This window comes from Amblyraja radiata, chromosome 1 (assembly GCF_010909765.2).
Source record: "Amblyraja radiata isolate CabotCenter1 chromosome 1, sAmbRad1.1.pri, whole genome shotgun sequence".
Classification (NCBI taxonomy): Eukaryota; Metazoa; Chordata; class Chondrichthyes; order Rajiformes; family Rajidae; genus Amblyraja; species Amblyraja radiata.
In genome coordinates this window covers 58,167,576-58,187,875 of record NC_045956.1, presented here as the reverse complement: position 1 = coordinate 58,187,875, position 20,300 = coordinate 58,167,576, and the positions used below count along the sequence as shown (strand labels likewise).

At 43.0% G+C, this 20,300-nt stretch overlaps 1 protein-coding gene across 2 annotated transcripts in view; it reads right to left on the bottom strand.

Moving 5' to 3' along the window:
* Positions 1 to 7,458: 7,458 nt before the first annotated feature.
* The window catches only part of ccser1 (coiled-coil serine rich protein 1), a 1,210,497-nt gene continuing 1,197,655 nt past the window's right edge, over positions 7,459 to 20,300 (bottom strand). The window contains exon 10 of one of the 2 annotated variants that reach the window (XM_033022379.1): positions 7,459 to 9,050. In XM_033022379.1, coding sequence (XP_032878270.1) covers positions 8,550 to 9,050 — 501 coding nt within the window. In that variant the 3' untranslated portion in view covers positions 7,459 to 8,549. The remainder of the gene's footprint in view (positions 9,051 to 20,300) is intronic. The other variant, XM_033022389.1, reaches the window with a different exon arrangement.

The window sequence follows — 20,300 nt, the reverse complement described above, 5'->3', positions numbered from 1 at the left end:
CAATTCCTCAAATGATCTTATGGAAGTGTACAAATCATGAGAGAAATTGATCGGGTAATGATCGAGTCTCTTGCCCAGAATAGGGGAATCGAGACCAGATGAGATAGGTTTAAAGTGAGTGGGAAAGATTTAATAGGAACCCGAGGGTTAATCTTTTGCACCAAGGGTGGTGGGTGTATGGAACGAGCTGCTGGAGGAGGTAGTTGAGGCAGGTACTATCGCAACGTTTAAGAAATATTTGGACAGGTACATGAGGGATAATGGGCCAAATGCAGGAAGGTGGCACTAGTGTAGATGGGCCATGTTGTTTGGAGTGGGAAAGTTGGGCCGAAGGGCCTGTTTCCATGCTGTATAACTCTATGACTATAACTCTCAGGTGTATGAACAGAGCTGTCTCATCTGACTTAACATTTGCACTAGAATCTCTAGGACATCGTCAGTATACGAACTGTGTGGCTCAGAGCTAACACTCGAACTGTGTGGCTCAGAGCTAACACTTTGCTTCTTTCAGTATTCAGTACAATCACTAAATTAAACCTGAGGATATTTGTCATAGAGTCATCGGCCCAACTTGAACAAACCGATAACCTGTCCTATCCATGTATGATGGTTCTTAAACGTTGCAATAGTACCTGCTTCAACTACCTCTTCTGGCAGCTCATTCAGACACCCCCACCCCCTGTGTGAAAAAGCTACCCCTCAGGTTCCTATTAAATCTCCCCCGCCACCCCCCTAACCTGGAACCTATGACCTCTGGTTGTCGATTCCCTACTCAGGGCAAGAGACCCGATCTATTCCTCTCATAATGTTTGTACACCTCTGTAAGATCACCCCTCATCCTCCTGCACTGTCGTTCAAACAAAACACCTGGTGCACAGGTGGAAATGGAAAATTGTATGAAATTATTATATTATAATGCTGTTGTGTCCAGGGACATTTTTAGAAAATTGAAAGGTCGCAGTTACAGTCAAATCTTTTAACAACTTAAATCTAAATGATAACACAGCGGTTTGGAATTTAGTACAGCATAGTTATTAACTTCGACAATACCACTCTTTTGCACAGGGGACATATCTGCTTCCTTTCAGCAGTTTGCAATTTGCCCATTTTCATTCCTTTCTTGAAGGTGTCATGGAGCCACAGTGGGAAATTAAATCATTTTAATCATCAAAAGATGGAGTGAATGCGAGGCAAAATCTTCCATATTGTTACAGCCACCTCAGGACTCAATCCCTGTATGACAGGCCATTCATTTGCCGTTCAATGTGGGCTCAGAAAAATAGTCTTCGATCCTTTAATCAAAGTTCATCAATTAAAAAAAGGAAATCTAGCTCTGCATTTGATAATTAGTTCAATGACAATTTCGTCCCTCCCCTAAACTCTAATAGAGAAATACAGGAAGCAAAATATTGAACAATAGTGGTGGAAGTCTGTTTATACAGTCAATTGTTGATTTCTTGCATTCTACCTAGAAGAAGCTATTATGTAATGAAGTAGAGAAAGTTGCTGCCTTATTCCCTATTTATTGAATATTGTGCAATACAATTAAAGATATAAAAAAGGTTATACCATTTTCTATGAAAGATATATAAATCAGTACAAATTTGCCTGTCATTAAAGAAATATTTTAGGCTTCCTTGCTATAAAACATTAACTTAGAGGAAAAGATGCCTGCAGTTGCTGCAACCAGGATTTTTTGTTTTAAAACTGCCTCCAAGATAATATCTAGAGTCACCTCAGGCATGGAACAACATTCATCCCTACAAGAGGTTTGACATGGACCAGCACTACAGGCATATTCAGCGTGTATAAGGCAACAGTCATTGAGAAGGTATTTATCATGGACTCTCATCTGCCAGAACATTTTGGCGTCAAGTAACTAGTCCTCCTTGGGATAAGGCCAAGTTGAACAAATATAATTTGAACTTATTTCCAATTTGAGTACTCTCCACTGGATAAGAGGCTGGGCTGAGCTGCAAGCTTGGTAGGATTTTAACAAATTCCCCCAGTGAGCTCCACTGTTCATTATACGAATTAACGTTGAATATCTGACCTCAATTAACTTTTTTTAACTTTAAAACATTTTTTGTTGCTCTGCTCACCATCTTTAAATACCGTGTGAAATAAAACAGGCTCCGACTCTTGCCTTTGTTGTGTTGAAAAAATCTTCAGTGCAGTGTCTTCTGATGCAGTCTGCATGAATAAATATCTTTGTCCAACATTTTTACCTCAGCACTCTATATTACTTTAATACATTTCCACCGTATTGCTCTGATTTTTGGGAACTGTGGATTTTTCAAATATATAACAGATCCAATTTAGGCAGCAAAACTAATTACTTGGCACGGCTGCACTCATGTTTCTAGCTCCTCTTGTGATTTATTATAATGTTGTTGTATCGAAACGGAACATTACTCTCTCTGCAAATAGAGCAAAACATGCAAGTTGCAATCTATTATCGCTATTTGGTGCTGGTCATATTCAAGAATATTAAAGCCATGTCCCAGCAAAGTTCCTCACGTCTCTTTCAAACTTATAGTGTCTTTGAGATAATTTAGTGCTGTCTTTAATTGCAGCCGCAGAATTGATTGACCTGTTTACTTCTCACTGTATTGTCTGTTAATGCATACTGTTAAGTACCCCCCCTCCCTCCCGATCCTCGCTCCTACTGCTGTCATTCAACAACGAGAATACAAAAGCAAGTTATTTTAGATGCTGGGAATTTAAAATTAAAAGTAGAAAGTGCTGGAAATGCAAAGTAGGTGAGGCAGCACCTGAGCTGTGGGCCGAAGGGCCTGTTCCTATGCAGGAAGGAACTGCAGATGCTGGTTTACACCGAAGATAGACACAAAAATGCTGGAGTAACTTAGCGGGCCAGGCAGCATCTCTGGAAAAGGAATAGGTGACTATTCGGGTCGAAACCCTTATTCAGACTCAAACCCCTTCTTGTGCTGTACTATCTCTATGAGAGTCGATGATCGCTCTTTCGATGAAGGTGAGGCCAGTCATTGATCGATTAATCACACAAACCATCCTCCCTTCCATTGACTCCATCCACACCATGCTGCCTCTGAAAAGCCATCGGCATAATCAAGGACCAACCTCATGAATGGTGCTATGATGATCATGAGGCTCATGAGTGCCAAAATCGAGCTGGGTGCTTCCTAAACCCTTGCATTCCCACATTCTTATGCTCAAAGTGTAAAACCCTGAGGGAACTCAGATGATTGGGAAGAGATCTACTCAATGGATCTGAGTGAAAACAAAACAAAAATCTCAGGATAAACCCGTAAAAGTTCAAAGAAATAAAACTGTGGGACTCATATTAGCTGGCAATGTACTTGAGCAAGCTGTGTAATGCAGAGGTTTAGGTGGATAAGATATCACACAGGAGATTCATACAGAAGATTAAGGTTCCTGCAATTAGAGGGAGAAGATGAAAATGGATTTAAACCTAGTTAAGAAGGCTGAAAACAAAGATGCAGAGGCGGTTTCCCAGAGCAATTGGAAGCGTAGTGGTGGTCATTTATTGTTCACAGACACGCAATGATTTACAAACATGTCTAAAGGGACTGACGGTAAAATCTACCGTGATATCAAACAGTGGAGTTTGTTGCTAAGTAAACCAATAGATATTATTGACATGGGAAAATATGCTAGAATTCAGTGGCAGCTGGTCTGAGGTGATAGATTAATTTAGAAGAAAGCAGTAATTAAACTCTGAATGAAAGCAGGCAGTTCACTGAAATAGCAATGATATTTGGAGGAGCATCCCTTTGAGTTGTAAAGTTTGTAAAGAAAGTTAACAGAATGTTGTGTTTTACCACAAAGGATGTAAAATATAAAAGTCAAGTCAGCAGGCCGGCACAGTGGAGCAGCGGAAGAGTTGCGGCCTCAAAGTGCCGGAGACATGGCTGTCTGTGCGGAGTTTGTACGTTATCCCCGTGACGGTGTGGGTTTTTCCCAGGTGCTCAGGTTCCCTCTGCACTCCAATGAAGCTTCGTAGTTTAATTCGCTTCTGGGAATAGTAAATTTCCCCCCGTGTGTGGGATAGTGCTGGAGCATGGGTGATCGCTGGTCGACACGGACTCAGTCTTTCCATACTGTATCTCTAAAGTCTAAAGTCGTAATGATAAGTCATGATGAAGACTACAGTTAGCTCCTACTCCACACTTCAGGAACCTATGTGAGACCCTGAGAGACACTGCTCAGATTTACCGAGAGGTTATCTGGTAGGAGGAAATGGATGGGATTATTCAACGCACAGGCGGGGTAGCAGGGATGGAAGAGTTTAAGATTGAGAATTGAAGCAAGGTAAATAGAAGTGAGCCACTTTCATTAATTGGGGGTAAATGGTAGTCTACAAAATTTAAGGCAGAGAGTAGAGACCAGTAAATCCCTTCCGCAAAGAGCAATGAATGTGGAATTCATTTTCAGATTGGTAGTGGGAGCAAGAGTCCTTCAGACACAAAGTGTTGGAGTAACTCAGCGGGTCAGGCAGCATCACTGGAGAACGTGGATAGATGATGATTCGGGTCAGGATTAATCTGAAGAAGGGTCGTGACCTGAAATGTCATCTATACATGCTGCCAGACCCGCTGAGTCACTCCAATACTTGTCCTTTTGTGCAACCAGCATCTGCAGTTCCTTGTTTCTACTAAGAGTCCTTGGGATTTGTTTAAAGGTTTGGTTGCGGTGGAAAGCAATAGTTTGTGGTGCATAAAGTATTCTGATATTGGTTGTTTCCCCTCGCCTAATAGCGACTGTTAGACAGGGTCAGTTAATCAATGAGCAATTGATAAGGAACATGTACTTTCTCTACCTGGGTAGGCCCCCCTTTCCCTACTTCCTATACCTACTTGCATAATAAAATCATATGTTTGGTCAATATTTTGTCTGCAGAATAAGTAAGAGAAAATCTTTATGAATTAATTTTTTTTAATGGAATCTTATCCCATTACATTACTTTAGACTTTAGAGGTAAAGCGCAGAAACAGGCCCTTCAGCGCACTGAGTCTGCGCCAACCAGCGATCCCCGTATGCTAGCACTAGCACTACACCACTGGGGACAATTTACAATTTTACTGAAGCCAATTAACATGCAAACCTGTGCGTCTTTGGAATGTGGGAGGAAACTGGAGCACCCAGAGAAAACCCATGGGGTCACAGGGAGAACGTACAAACTTCGTGCAGACAGCACCTGTGGTCAGGATCAGACCTGGGTCTCTGGCGCTGTAAGGCATTAGTTCAGGTGTGAGCTTGGAAAGACAGAAGGATTGATGATATTAGATAGATTGTCTTCCCCTGTTCAAAATAGAGCTTTGCCCGGTTAAATTGGTTGTGCAAAGTGAAGGCAGAACTGTTCTCCCTGGATTGGCATGGAAACAACTGGATGTGATGCTTGGGATTTTAATGGATGGGGCTTGAGAAAATGTAGGATGAGGTGCAAGAACATAAGAAATGGAAGCATGACATCTTGAGCCTACTCAATAAAATCACGGCTGATCTGATCTTGGTTTTAATTCCACATTCCTGCTATATCCTTATAATCCTTGTATCAGTTTTCTTTTCAGACTAACTGGATAAGGCAGCATGGATCTCTGCAGAACATGGATAGGTGACGATTTAGGTTGGAATCCGTCTGAAGAAGGATCTCGACACCTATACATGTTCTCCAGAGATGTTGCCTGACCCGCTGATTTTCTCCAACATTTTATGTAATCCAGCATTTGCAGTTCCTTGTTTCCACTTAAAGTCGTTGGGGAGAACTGGGTAGTTACTGTGAGAACATTAAATTAAGTTTGAGCAATGGGAGTTGGTTGGGGGTGGTGGTTTAATTAAAAATTATTCACACAGTATGTTGCTCACTGGAAATGCAGGAACACGGAACCTTTACTCCAGTTGAGGAAGCAGTCAACACCAACTATCTGTCTGAGAGACTGCTTCCTCAAACCTAGTCCATCATCATGTATTCAGGTGGAAAATGACAGAACATAGAACATAGAATAGTGCAGGAACAGACCCTCTGGCCCACAATGTTCATGCCAAACATAATGCTAAATTAAACTACTTTCCACCTGAACATAATGGATATATGTTTAGTTTAGTTTACAGATACAGGAGGGAAACTGTTCTTTGGCCATCAAGTCCACACTAACCATTGATCACCTGTTCACACTAGTTCTATGTTATTCCACTTTGCCAAGTTTGCTGATGATACAAAACTGGGTGGTATTGCAGGTAGTAAAGATGGTTGTGAAAGATTGCAGCAGGTGGGCTGCGGAATGGTTAATTGAATTTAAATGTAATGTGTTGCATTTTGGAAAGTCTAACATGGGCAGTACCTACACAGTGAAAGGTAGGACTCGGGAGTGTTGTAGAGCAGAGGGATCTAGGAGTGCCAGTACATAGTTCCTTGAAGGTGGCATCACAGGTCGATAGGGTGTTCAAAACGGCTTTTGGTACATTGGCCTTCATCAGTCAGAGTATTGAGTATAGAAGTTGGGAGGTCATATTGCAGATATATAAGACTTTGGTGCGGCCACATTTAGAATATTGTGTTCAGTTCTGGGCACCATGGTATAGAAACGATGTTGTCAAGTTAATGGGTACAGAGATGATTTATGAGGATGTTGTCAGGACTCGAGGGCCAGAGCTATAGGGAGAGGTTGAGCAAGAAGGGACTCTATACTTTGGAGTGCAGGAGGAAGGGTAATCTTACAGAGGTGTATGAAATCTAGAGAGTAATAGTTCAGGTAGATGCACGGAGTCTCTTGCCCAGAGTAGGGGAATTGAGAACCAGGGGACATAGGTTTAAGGTGAAGGGAGAAAGATTTAATAGGAATCTGAGAGGTAACTTTTTTACACAAAGGATGGTGGAACGAGCTGCCAGAGGAGGTAGTTGAGGCAGGGACTATCGCATTGTTTAAGAAACAATTAGGTACATGGATAGGTCAGGTTTGGATGGATATCGGCCAAATGCAAGCAGGTGGGATTAGTATAAATGGGATACATTGGTCAGTGTGGGCAAGTTGGGCTGAAGGGCCTGTTTCCAAGCTGTATGTCTCTATGACACTTTCCCACTCCCTACCCTCTAAGGGCAGTTTACAGAGGGCAATTAACCTACAAACATGTGTAGGAAGGAACTGTAGATGCTGGTGGACCCAAAGTGCTGGAGTATATTAGCAGGTCAAGCAGCATCCCTGGAGAAAAAATGGTGGGTGATGTTTTGGGTCGGAACCCTTCTTTGAACATTGGTCGGTTCTGACCTGAAACGTTACACAGCCTATTTCTCCAGAGATGCTGCCTGATCTGCTGAGTTACTCCAACACTTTGTGTTAACCTACAAATCTGCACATCTGTGAGAAGTGGGAGGAAACCGGAGGACCCGGAAGAAACCCCAGCGGTCATAGACAGCACCTGAGGTCAGGAACAAACCAAGGTCTCTGGCACTGCGATTCCTATTTATTTCCAGTGGAAGGATATATAAAACGGGCAAGAAAATTCGAAAGGATGGAATAATACATTATATTATAAAGCAAGGCAGTCTAAACCAAAATAACTTGCTTGGTAATTTAATTTTTTGGAAATGTCTCAATGCTTGTTTTGGAAAAATGCAACTCACCCATATCTCACAAGTGTTATTTTCAGGACTAGAAGAGTCAATTAAAAAACTCCCTCACGTTTCAAGCCTCCTGCTCGTGGTGTAAAACATAAGGCGCGCACATTCTTGCCTTGTCCCCAATAAAAGTCACCCGATTGAAAATGCAACACGAGACTTTGGGGAAATGGCTTTAAATGGAGAGACTCCTTCTGCTTTCAATGTCCTCGTGCCATACAAAGCTGGCACATTTACAGTCACGAACAATCCTCTCACTCACCAACTACGAAAGACACACCTTCCCGCCTTGTGGAATCAAAATCAGAGTCAGTAATAAAATAAGTTGACATTTCTCATCACGAAAGCATGCCATCCTGTGAAACTCCACATCCAGAAAATGCAAGGTTAATTTTTAACATGCTCCCTTTCTCTATAAGTAAATAGTTTCCACATACAAATGCATTTCAGCTATTAAAACATTCATTTCTATCTTTTTTCTCTTTTTGTTTAAATATAGGAAATGATACAGCCAGGGACCACTTCATGGTCCCATGTTAGCAGACATGGAATGAGACCTCACTGACTAGCACAATCAGATAATCTTACAGCCCAGAAGTGTCACCTATATGTCCCACCGTTCCTATGCTGTCTCATTGAAAGACCGATGCTCCCTTATCCTTTCTCCCAAATGCAAGATACCACTCATCACACCTCTGCTCAGTTGGATTAAGGTTCCTATGGAAAAATGGCTTTTATATATTTTTTTTGGATAGAAATAGTTATGAAAAAAAGTCAGTGAAATCTTGGAAAATGTGGGAGGCAGCAGTATCAAAAGGCTTGGTGAGTTTCGGGGAGGAGGTTTCCCCTCCCTTTGGTACCTGGGTGAAACTCTGCCACGGCAGAAGCAGCAGTGAGTTCCGTATATCCATTCTCCGGCCAGCAGTGTGGTTTAGCCTTCTTTCTGACCCAGAGCCTGCAGGTCAGAGGTGTGCAGACTGTGCTGGAGGAAAACATTCTTTCTGCTGTACATGTGCAAGGAGAGGGGTCCCCGCGGAGGCTGCCCAAGCCGCCCCACGAAGACAGACTGCTGCCTGGGCACGGGCGCCTTATCCTTCCAGCTCCTTGCCAGTTCCGAGACCTCTTCCACGTTTCCCGCAGCCTTGACTTTACCCTGCATGGAACTCCTGCAGGATCCATTGCTCTGAATGTTTTGCAGCAGTTCTGATGAAGGATTCTCCCCCCCGCCGTTCAGTGACTTGAACCCCCGCCCAGCCTCTGGTAGTTTTGGGTGCTGTCCGGTGTATGTGGTTGAGAGCTGACAAGGTTTAATCTCACAGGCAGCAGCCTGTGTAGGTACTGAGTATTTACATGGGTCCTCTGTGCGTAGAGGTGCTAATCTTCTGTCCCTTGTGATGAGAGATTGGTTCACGGTTCGGATTAGATACGAAGCCTTTGGGAAGAAAACAGAAAAAAAAAGTCAATGAAGCAAATTGTTGTCAAAGAGTCATACAGCACAGAAACAGGCCTCTCGGACCAACTCGTCCATGATGCAAATAACAGAGAGCACAGAACATAGAACAGTGCAGAATATGTAGGAAGGAAATGCAGATGCTGGTTTACACCAAAGATAAAAGGTTTCAAGAACCCTGGGTCTGAAGAGGGTTTCCCACCCAAAACACCACCTACCCCTTTATTCCAAAAATACTGCCTGACCCGCTGACTTACTCCAGCACTCTGTGTCTATCTACAGTACAGTACAGCACAGGAACAGGTTCTTCAACCTATGATGTCTGTGCCAAACATGATGCCAAGACCAACTCTTATTTGCTTGCACATAATCTATATCCCTCCATTCTCCGCATATTCCTATTAAATATCCCTCCATTCCCCGCATATCCCTATTAAATATCCCTCCATTCCCTGCATATCCATGTGCCGATCCAAAATGATCTTAAATGCCAATATCGTATCTGCCTCCACCTCCACCCCTGGCAGCCCATTCCAAGTACTCACTACTCTGTGTAAAAAACTTGCCTCACACATCTCTTTTAAATTTTGCCCTTGTCACTTTAAAGTTATGCTCTCTAGTATTTGATATTTCTATCCTGGGAAAAAGGTTTTGACCGTCTACCCTATCTATGCCTCTTATAATTTTATCAGGTCTCCCCTCAATCTCCGGCATTTCCAGAGAAAACAATCCAAGTCTGTTCAACCTCTCCCTGTAATCCCGACATTATTGTGGCAAATCTCCTCTGTACCCCTTTCATCAACGCTACTTCCATTTGCCTGTGTATGGCGCATATCCCTCTAAACCTTTTCTAACCATATACCTGTCCAAGTGTCTGTTAAATGCTGTTATGGTACCTGACTCAACTATCTCCTCTGGCAGCTCATTCCATATACCCACCATCCACAGTGTGAAAAGGTTGCTCCTCAGGTTCCTAGTAAATCTTGTCCCTCTTACCATAAACCTATGTCCTCTGGTTCTTGATTCCCCTGCCATGAGTAAAAGACTGCATTCACCCTATCTATTACCCTCATGATTTTATACCCCTCTATAACACCGCCCCTGTGCCTCATGTGCCACAAGTCATCACACTGGGTAGAATTCCAAGTCCACGTGAATTTAGGGGAGACATTCAATGCACGATGTCTCAGCTATACACTGCAATACATTTACAAAATAGCATGACAACCTAATTTACAAAATTTAGTTACATTGAAGTCAGCATCAAATTTTTGCACAGAACACAGAACACAAGCAAGTGGGGATGCATTTCTATCTTTAGTATTTCTGCAGAGTGCTATCTTTATTACCTATCGGAGAGAGGGTTTTGCTAAAAAATAACGGCAGAGAATTGCCTTGTGACATAATTAAACCAAAAATGCTATAAAGGCATGTCAGGCAGGGGGAGAAATTGTGTGAACATTTCAGCTGCTAACTTTTCATTGACCTAACTGTGACGCTAGTTCATCGATCTAAACCACAGCCTGACGACCTGTGGAGGGTTTCCAGCATTTTCCATTTTATTCCAGATTTTACACATCATAGGTTATTTGCCAGACATAAAGTGCTGGAAGAACTCAGTGGGATAAGCAAAATCTGTGGAGGGATTGGACAAGCGATATTTAGGGTCAGGACCCTTCTTCAGTCTTCAGCAAGGTTTTGGGTCGGGACCCTTCCTCAGACTGAAGACATTGAAATCTTGAGCGAAAAATACAAAGAACTGGAGGATCTCAACCGGATAGGCACAATCCATGGGGAAAATTGACAAGCAAAGTTTAGGGCCAGGACCAATCTTCAGACCTTGGCCTTTATTGCCGGTGTGAGGCCACGTGTAAATTTGAAGAAGAGCATATCATGTTCCACTTGAGTATCTTACAACCTAATGTATGAACACTGAGTTATTCAATTTTATATAACTAGCCTACATACCCCCCCCCCCCCATTCTGCCTTTCCACTCCCCCCTCCCCCCCCCCCCCCCCCTTTCCTGTGTCCCACCTGGACACATCCGTTTCTCCCCTCCCCCCACCCCCCCCCCCCCTCCCCTTCCACCTATATTCCTTCCTCTGGGTTCACAATTTTCACCTCTTCTATCCTTATGTCACATCTTTTGTCTTTTCATCTCTGGATTTTGTCCATCCATCTGCCTATCAAACCTCCCTCCACCCCCCTCATCTGTATCAACCTATCACTAAAAGCTTTATCCTGCCCTTCCTCTCATCCAACTGTCCACCCCCACCCCCCACCTCCCTCACCACAATCAGTCCGAAGAAGGCTTCTGACCAGATATGTTACCTATCTATGTCTCCAGAGACACTGCCTGATCCGCAGAGTTACACCACCACTTTGTGTCTTTTTTTTGTAAACCAGCATCTGCAGTTCATTGTGCCTACATTTTACCCAAATGCTGATTGGGTTAGGGAATATTAACTACAGGTAGAGGTTCTAGTTTTCTCTGGAACGTCAGATATTCAGAGGAGATCTGAGAGATGTGTCAGAACCATTTACGTTTATGATGGCATATCATATTATTTTGTCTAGATATATCTTGCAGTATTATTTTGGACACTTGGGGGTGGTCATTAGATGCACAGGATGGTGCATATCTCAGGGCATAGGGGAAAGGAAATGGCAGGCACAGTGAGGGAGAGCATACAGTTCACTCTTAAGTGTAATGGTAACTGGAAATAACAACTGGAAGATCAGTTCTATTAAGATCACTCCTACTGTACCTGTGCAGTAATGGGCAAGGAAAAGAGGCAACTGGAAAATTCGGAGATTTGCCATTACAAGATTATATAACATTATGAATTGCAGAGAAAGGGTAGACAGTCAGAATGTTTTTCCCTCGATGGACATATCAAATACTAGACGGCATCGTTTTAAGGTGAGAGGGGGAAAGCTTAAAGGAGCGAAACGGGCCAAGTTTTTTACACAGAGGGTGGTGAGTGCCTATAATACGGTGCCATGGGTGGTGATGGAGGCAGATATGATAGTGGCATCTAAGAGATCTTTGGATAGGCACATGGATATGCAGGGACTGGAAAGATGTGGACTATACTCAGGTAGAGAAGTGTTGGCCTTGGCATCATGTTTGATACTGACATTGTGGGCCAAAGGGCCTGTTCCTGTGCTGTACAGTGGCATAGTGACACCGTGGCATTTCAGTGGAGCTGCTACCTTACAGAACTATAGACTAGGGAGATATTTATATTCGGCTCCTAACAAGCATTGCTGGCATTTTTTAATCATTAGAGGTCACTATTTTGTTCCACTCTAAGGCAGTGTAATCTGGATATTTATCCCAATGTTGTCAAAAAATGGAGGCAATCCTCTCATTAGTGATAACATCAAGAGACAAATTGTGTCGTTACGATTAGCTCTTTCACAGAATAATATGGGTAGGAAAAATGTTTTTTGCAATATAGACAAAGATTAAAATGGTGCAGTCTGCAACATTTCACATCTCAACTGTGATTCCTCCTGGCCCTGAAATGAACTCTCATTGAAGGTCTGAATAACAAGGTATAATGTGTAAGGCAAGAATATAATTATTAGCGACTTTGTGTTATTTTAACAGGCCACAAGATGTAGGTAAACAAGTAATGACAATTTCAGCATCCCTCTGTGAATCAGGCAGAATATCCTCTGGGGATCCGCAGGATAGGATTTGCATCCTTTGTCATTGATAAATGTCAGTTTTGCTACTGAGTTATGGTCAGTTGCAATGAATATATTAGAAATCACATTTCACTGCATCTCATTCTGTTTCCTGTTTATGATATTCAGAAAAGTATGGCGATTAATCAATCCTCATGTTGGCACCTTAGGTAAGCAAGTTCCAAACGTTTCCACCCACTAAACACACTGGCTAATAATGGTTCAAAGTGACGGTTGTTATCTTGGTGAAATTGTAACTCGTCACCATCATGTCTCCCTGAAGCTGATAGCAAGTTCTGTAGTATACTTGTATATTGTTAAATATGAAAATGCATTGCAAATCTTTCATATAAATCCATTCTGGAATTCGTGAGTTCATGTGATAGGAGCAGAATTAGGCCATTTGGCTCATCGAGACTACTCCGCCATTGAATCCTGGGTGATCTATCTTTCCCTCTAGGTTCAGTTCAGTTTACTTTATAGACAGGTGTACCGATGTACAAAGAAAAGCTTTTGTCCTCATTTTTATTTCAACCCCATTCTCCTGCCTTCTCCCCGTAGCCTTTGACAGCCTTAAGGGCCAGTCCCACTTACGCGATTTTTCAGCAGACTGCTGGCAGTCACCTGAAAAACCAGCAACTGGAACGGCGACTGTCAGAGTGGAACACACACACACACACACATCGCTTCCTTCACCAGCCCGTTATGCAGGTGGGAGACAGGGCAAGCGGGGGGAGCGCTGTTTAAAAAATCCACACGCAGCAAAGCCAAGGTGGTACAGACACACAGCGCGATGAACAGGAAGGTTGGCGCTGTAAAAAGACGGCTAAAGCACAGTGTACGGTAAGTCCTTGAAATGAGGAGGGGTTGGGGGGGGGGGGGGGGTGGGGGGAGAGGGGGGAGAGGGGGGAGAAGGAGTGGAGACAATTTTTAAGTAGCCAGAGATACACGGCTGTGAAGCTCGGTGGACATTTAACATTACCGGTCGGTTATCCTTGGTACTGAAAACTACTGCTTACCTTTTTTCCCCCAATGTGCCAATGAAATTCACCGGTCAGCACCGGCTACAACCTACGAGAACCTCCGAGAACCTTCAACCTCCTGGCAACCCATTAGCACTTCCTGGCGATCCACCTATGGCTCGAGAATTCTCGCGAGTCTCAATGACGGCTTCATGCTAGTCACCGTTAATTTTTCAACATGTTGAAATATTCACGGAGACCATAATGAGGCCGCGTCTGGTTCCAAGAATGCGGGAATGCCTCACGACCATGAAGGCGACTCCCCGGCAACCACCGGCGAACATGTGGCGACCCAATGGTCTCCTGCAGTCGCCTAAAAACGCCTAAGTGGGACAGGCCCATTAGTAATCAAGAACCTGTCAATTTCCACTTTAAAAATACCCAATGACCTGACCTCCACGGCCATCTATGGGAATGAATTCCACAGATTTACCACCCTCTGGCTAAAGAAATTATCTCCTTTTTAAAGGTACGTTCTTTTATTTTGAGCCTGTGCCCTCTGGTACTGTATAGATAGCCATAGAGTGTTATATGTCTCCTTCCACAATGTCATCAAACCCCATTCTGTACATTCTGTCACAATTGCAAGTGTCGGCTGTAGCTTGAGGCTAAATCCCCTGTCCCACTTACGTGTCCTAGGCACGCTCATTACGCAACCTCGTCGTCGCGTTGAGGCGCACGGGTATCGTGGGACCGCAATACGCCTGTGCGGGTACGCGCTACGTCACGCCAGATGCGCGCAAAGATTTTGTTTCCCTACAAAATCCCGGAGCGCCGCGCGATATGCACACAACTCTATACCCCTCCGCGCTTCTCCTTGCCACCGTCCCGCGTGGCCCACACGATACCTGTGTGCCTCAATGCGACGACGAGGTCGCGTAATTAGCGTGCCAAGGACACATAAGTGGGACAGGGCCTTTACTTATCACTGAAGCTCAATTCAAAGTCTCACTTCAGAAACCTGGAACTATATCAACATCAAAGGAAAGGTTTGGACGTGCGTGGAAAGATTTGGACAGGTACATGGATACAAAAGGTTTGGACAGGTACATGGATAGCATAGGTTTAGAAGGATCTTGGCCAAACACAAGCAAATGGGACTACGGTAGATGGGGATCTTGGTCGGTACGGACAATTTGTGCTGAAGGCCCTATTTCCGTGCTATTTGATTCCAAGACTCTATGATTGTTGGATAGTTTAGTTTAGTTTAGTTTAGAGTTTAGAGATACAGCGCGGAAACAGGCCCTTCGGCCCACCAAGTCTGCACCGACCAGCAATCCCCGCACATTAACATTACCCAACACACACTAGGGACAATTTACACTTACACCAAGCCAATTTACCTACAAAGGAAATACGCAGTGATTGCTAGAAAATAGTTGTCAGATCAGAGATGAACCATGATCTTATCTAACAATTAAGCAAACATAAGGTGGTAAATAGCATATCCCTACTTATATATCTAATGTTTGTGGTGACATTAAATGTGAATATTCCAAAACTCTCCGAATCTCACTCGTTTTTCAAAGCTGTTAAATTATTTATCATTTTGGTTTTCTTATTATTTTGAAAGGAAAAGAGTGCAAACAGATGATTTGGTGGAGATTTCCTGTGGTTACAATTACTGAGAGAAATCAGAAAGTTTAAATAATGAGTGGGAAGAACTCGGGTGCATGAAATGAAAGTGTGATCCAAAACCTTTGCAGGAGTCTTGAAAAGTTCAACAGAATTCCTCCAGGATTAATTACAACTTGTTGAAAATTTAATGGAAATAATCCTCTGTGGGGTTATATATAAAATTCTTTATCATTCTCTGATTTGTAAGACTCAACTTCCGTTTTAATATTCTGCCTTCACCAGCAAAGAGAAATATTGCAGCATCCTTTAGTATTCTCTAATTTCCCACAACTTCAGTGTTCTATATCTCACAGTTCCAGCATTTATTTTTAACCTTCCATCCTCTCATCTCATTCATTCCTTCGTATGTATTTCCCCTCCGATTGCAAATAACAATTCTTCACCACTTTATCTCAGTATACTCCACCATCACTTGAGTCAATCTCTCATGCTCTCCACCCCATCACAGACATTACCTTTGTTCCCTACACTCCTTCCTCCCTCTGCAACTTAAACCAGGTTTGTATAGTTTAGTTCAGAGATGCAGCATTGAAAGCCCTTTGGTCCACTGAATCTACGCCAACCATCGGTTCACACAAGTTCTATGTCATTCCACTTTCTCATCAACTCCTTTCACACTAGGGCCAATTTACAGAAGCCAATTAGCCTACAAACCTGCACATCTTTGGGATGTGGGAGGAAACCGGAGCACCCAGAAGCAACCCACATGGTTGAAGCCAGGTGCTTTGAGACCACAGTTTTATCAGCTGCACTAGTATACCACCCATTGTGCCTTGTGTTGTTCGGATGAATGAAATTAGATCTCTGAAATATACTAAATATTTAACTTCTTTAACCTGTCTTTCAACTTGTTCCAGATCTACAGAAAGGACCTCGACCTGTCCTGCACCACGGAAATAGGCCCTTTGGCCAAATCCATGTCAATCCACCCCCCCCTCCTTCCATTTACACTAATTCCACCTTTAATCTCCCTAAATTCCTATCAGCTACCACTCATTCTACCACTACCCAGTCTCTACTACCTAGATCCTACCACACATCGACCTTCTTTGACCTGAAACGTTAACTATGCTTCTTTTTTAGAGATGCTGTCAGTATTTCCAGCATTTTCGATTTCAACTTCAGATTGTCAACATCTGTAATTCTTTGCTTTTCAGATGCAACTCTCTGTGTGGAGTTTGCTCATTTTCCCTGTGATCGCATGAGTTTCCCCCAGGCGCTCCCCCGTTTCCTCGCACATTCCAAAGTTTGGTAGGTTAATAGGCGACTGTAACTTGCCCCTCGTCTATAGGAGACCAATAGAATTTGGGGAGTTTGGACAGCAATTGGGAGAGAATGAAATATGTTCAATGAGGGATTAGTGTAAACGGGGTGGAGGGAGCTGATGGTCAGCACACTTCTGGCTGCCTGTTTCATGCTGCATGCCTCTTTGACTCCATACTAGCTATCTACATTATATCTGTGATCAATATAGAAGGCAGTGGAGGCCAAATCACTGGATGTTTTCAAGAGAGCATTTAGTTCTCAGGGCTAACGGAATCAAGGAATATGGGGAGATAGCAGAAACGGGGTACTGATTTAGCATGATCAGCCATGATCATATTGAATGGCTGTGCTGACTCGAAGGGCCAAATGGCCAACCCCTGCACCTATTTTCTATGTGTCTGTTTCTGTACATTATATTGTTTTTAGGAATGTATTTTGCTGGAAACTATTCAGTACCTCAAGTCTGTAACCACCATTTGAAGAAGGGTCTTGACCCGAAACGTCACCTATTCCTTTGCTCCATAGATGCTGCCTCACCCGCTGAGTTTCTCCAGCATTTTTGTCTACCCACCATTTAATTAGATCGCTAATGTGCATTTTAGCTCTACCTACACACGTGATACCCTATCCCTTCATACCCAGCCCTTTGATCACCTGTCCTAATATCACCTTATGTGCTTTAGTTCCATTTGTTTCTCTGATCCTGTTGCAGTGCATTCATGATACTATTTACAGGGTGATGTTTGTTGGTGTAACATTCTTCATAAATGCTGCCTGACCTGCACAGAGTTAAACACACTGTTAAGTATATAGAGCTTCTTGCCCAGAGTAGGGGAATCGAGAACCAGAGGACAAATGTTGAAGGTGATGAGGGGGTAAGACTTAATAGGAATCAGAGGGGTAACTTCATTATACAAAGGGTGGTGGCTGAGTGGAACGAGCTGCATGAGGAGGTAATTGAGGCAGGTACTTTAACAGACACTTGGGCCGGTACTTGGTTAGAAAAGGTTTAGAGGGATGTGAGCAAACACAGGCAGGTGGGACTGGTGTAGATGGGACATGTTTGTCGGTGTGGGCCAAATTGGGCCAAAGGGCCTGTTTCCAGGCTGTGTGACTATGATTCTATGATTATGACCTGCTGGGTTTTTTAAGAGATTGTTCAATTTCAAACAACTGAAGAAATTAATATTCCATTTCAGCCATGCTTCTCATAGATCCTTTCTAGAAAATATCCATGGAGTTATAGTCATGCAGGCATATAACATAGATAACGGCTCTTCAGTCCCACAGGTCTATGCTGATCAGAAAACACGCATTTACATGAATTGTACGCTAATCCAATTTCATTCTCCTCACGTTCCTTCATTTCCCTTAAGATTTTACCACATATTGACACATTTGAAGCAACTTAAAATGTCTAATCAACGAGGATATGAGAGGAAACCGGAGTACTTCTTGAAGAATGCGCAGATTCTGTACAAAGGACATGATTGAACCTGGTTCATTGAAGCTTGGTAAAGAAGGCACGTGGTATGCTTGCCTTCATCAGTCACGGCATTGAGTCAGGTAGTTACGATCCAGCTTGATAGGACTTTGGTTAATGTGTATTTGAAGTATTGTGTGCTGTTCTGGTCACCCCATTACAGGAAGGAAGTGGAGGTTTTGGAAAGAGTGCCAGAATGATGCTTGGATTAGTGGGTAATAGCCATAGGGAGAGGTTGGACAGAGTTGGATTGTTTTCTCTGGAACGCTGGTTGCAGGGAGACCTGTTCAAAATATATAAAATTACGGGAGGCATCGATCAGGTAGACAGTCAGCATCTTTTTCCCAGGATGGAAAAATCAAATACTAGAGGGCGCAGGGCATAGCTTTAACATGAGAGTTTAAAGGAGATGTGCTGGGCAATTTTTTACTCAAAGTGTGGTGACTGCTTGGAATCCACTGTGGATATGCAGGGACCGGAGGGATATGTGTTATGTGTGATGGTTTTGGCATGATGTTCGGGAGGACATTGTTCTATGGAGTTGTTAGGTAACAGCTCTGATGATGTGCCAAACAAATCAACCATTGGGGAGATTTTTTTCAAAATATTAACTTTTTTTCTTTTTTGAACATAGTTATCTTAAATCAACTTTCAATACAGCTTAAATGTACACCACTCATACAAATTTATAAACGCTTAACTTGCCAGTACTTCATCTGATAACATGTTATCGTAAATCCCCTGATACCTATTTATGACTTTCATTTTACTCAATCATGTTATGTGAAATGTTTCATTAACATCTCACAATCAAATGAGATTGTAAATTAATTACTGTGACTATAGGTAGATCGAAAGAAACACCATCAATTATATAGTTATCATTTATAGGTTGTGTGACGGTGAAATATCTGTCAAACTATATCCTTCTGGTGCCCAACCCAGGAGAATATTTGCATGCTAGCTACAGAACAGATCTTCAAACTCGTATTACAATCCTTCCACACTCTTAAATCTCTATTCTTACAGCAACATTTCTTACTTTAACTATGATATCCTCAAACTGTCCTCGATCGGACTTTACTGGCTTTACCTTGCACGAAACGTTATTCCCTTATCATGTACCTATACACTGTAAATGGATCGATTGTAATCATGTTTAGGAAAGAACTGCAGATGCTGGAAAAATCGAATGGAGAATGCTGGGGAAACTCAGCGTCTATGGAGTGAGAAAATGCTGGAGAAACTCAGCATCTGTGGAGTGAAGGAATAGGTGACATCTCTGGAATAGAGTGATAGAGTGGTGAATCTCTGGAATTCTCTGCCACAGAAGGTAGTTGAGGCCAGTTCATTGGCTATATTTAAGAGGGCGTTAGATGTGGCCCTTGTGGCTAAAGGGATCAGGGGGTATGGAGAGAAGGCAGGTACAGGATACTGAGTTGGATAATCAGCCATGATCATATTGAATGGCGGTGCAGGCTTGAAGGGCAGAATGGCCTACTCCTGCACCTATTTTCTATGTTTCTATGTTTCTATGTGACGTTTCGGGTCGATTGTAATCATGTACCATCTTTCTGCTGACTGGTGAACCTACGTCGTAACTCCCTCAATAGCAAGAATGTCCTTCCTCAAATTTGGAGACCAAAACTGCACACAATACTCCGGGTGTGGTCTCACGGGACAATAAACTGAACAAACTAACTAACTGAATGACATATAAATCATACACACTGCACCCTTGCACGCCCACATGTGCACATACACACATGCACATACACACACATGCACACACACATTCACGTGCACAGGCACACTGTAGCTGGTAGAGCTGCTGCCTCACAGTGCCAGTGATCAGGGTTCAAACCTGACCTCAGGTGTTGTCTGTATGGAGTTTGTACATTGTCCCTGTGACTGCATGCATTTTTTTTCTGGGTGCTCGAATGTTCTCCTATGTCCCAAAGATTGGGGATTTGTAGGTTGATTGATATCTGTAAATTAATTACTGTGTACATCGGAACTGGATGTGAAAGTGGGATAACATCGAACTAGTTGAACGGGTGGTCGATGATTGTCGAGGACTCAGTGGCCTGTTTTCATGCTGTATCAGACTGACACAGACAGACACA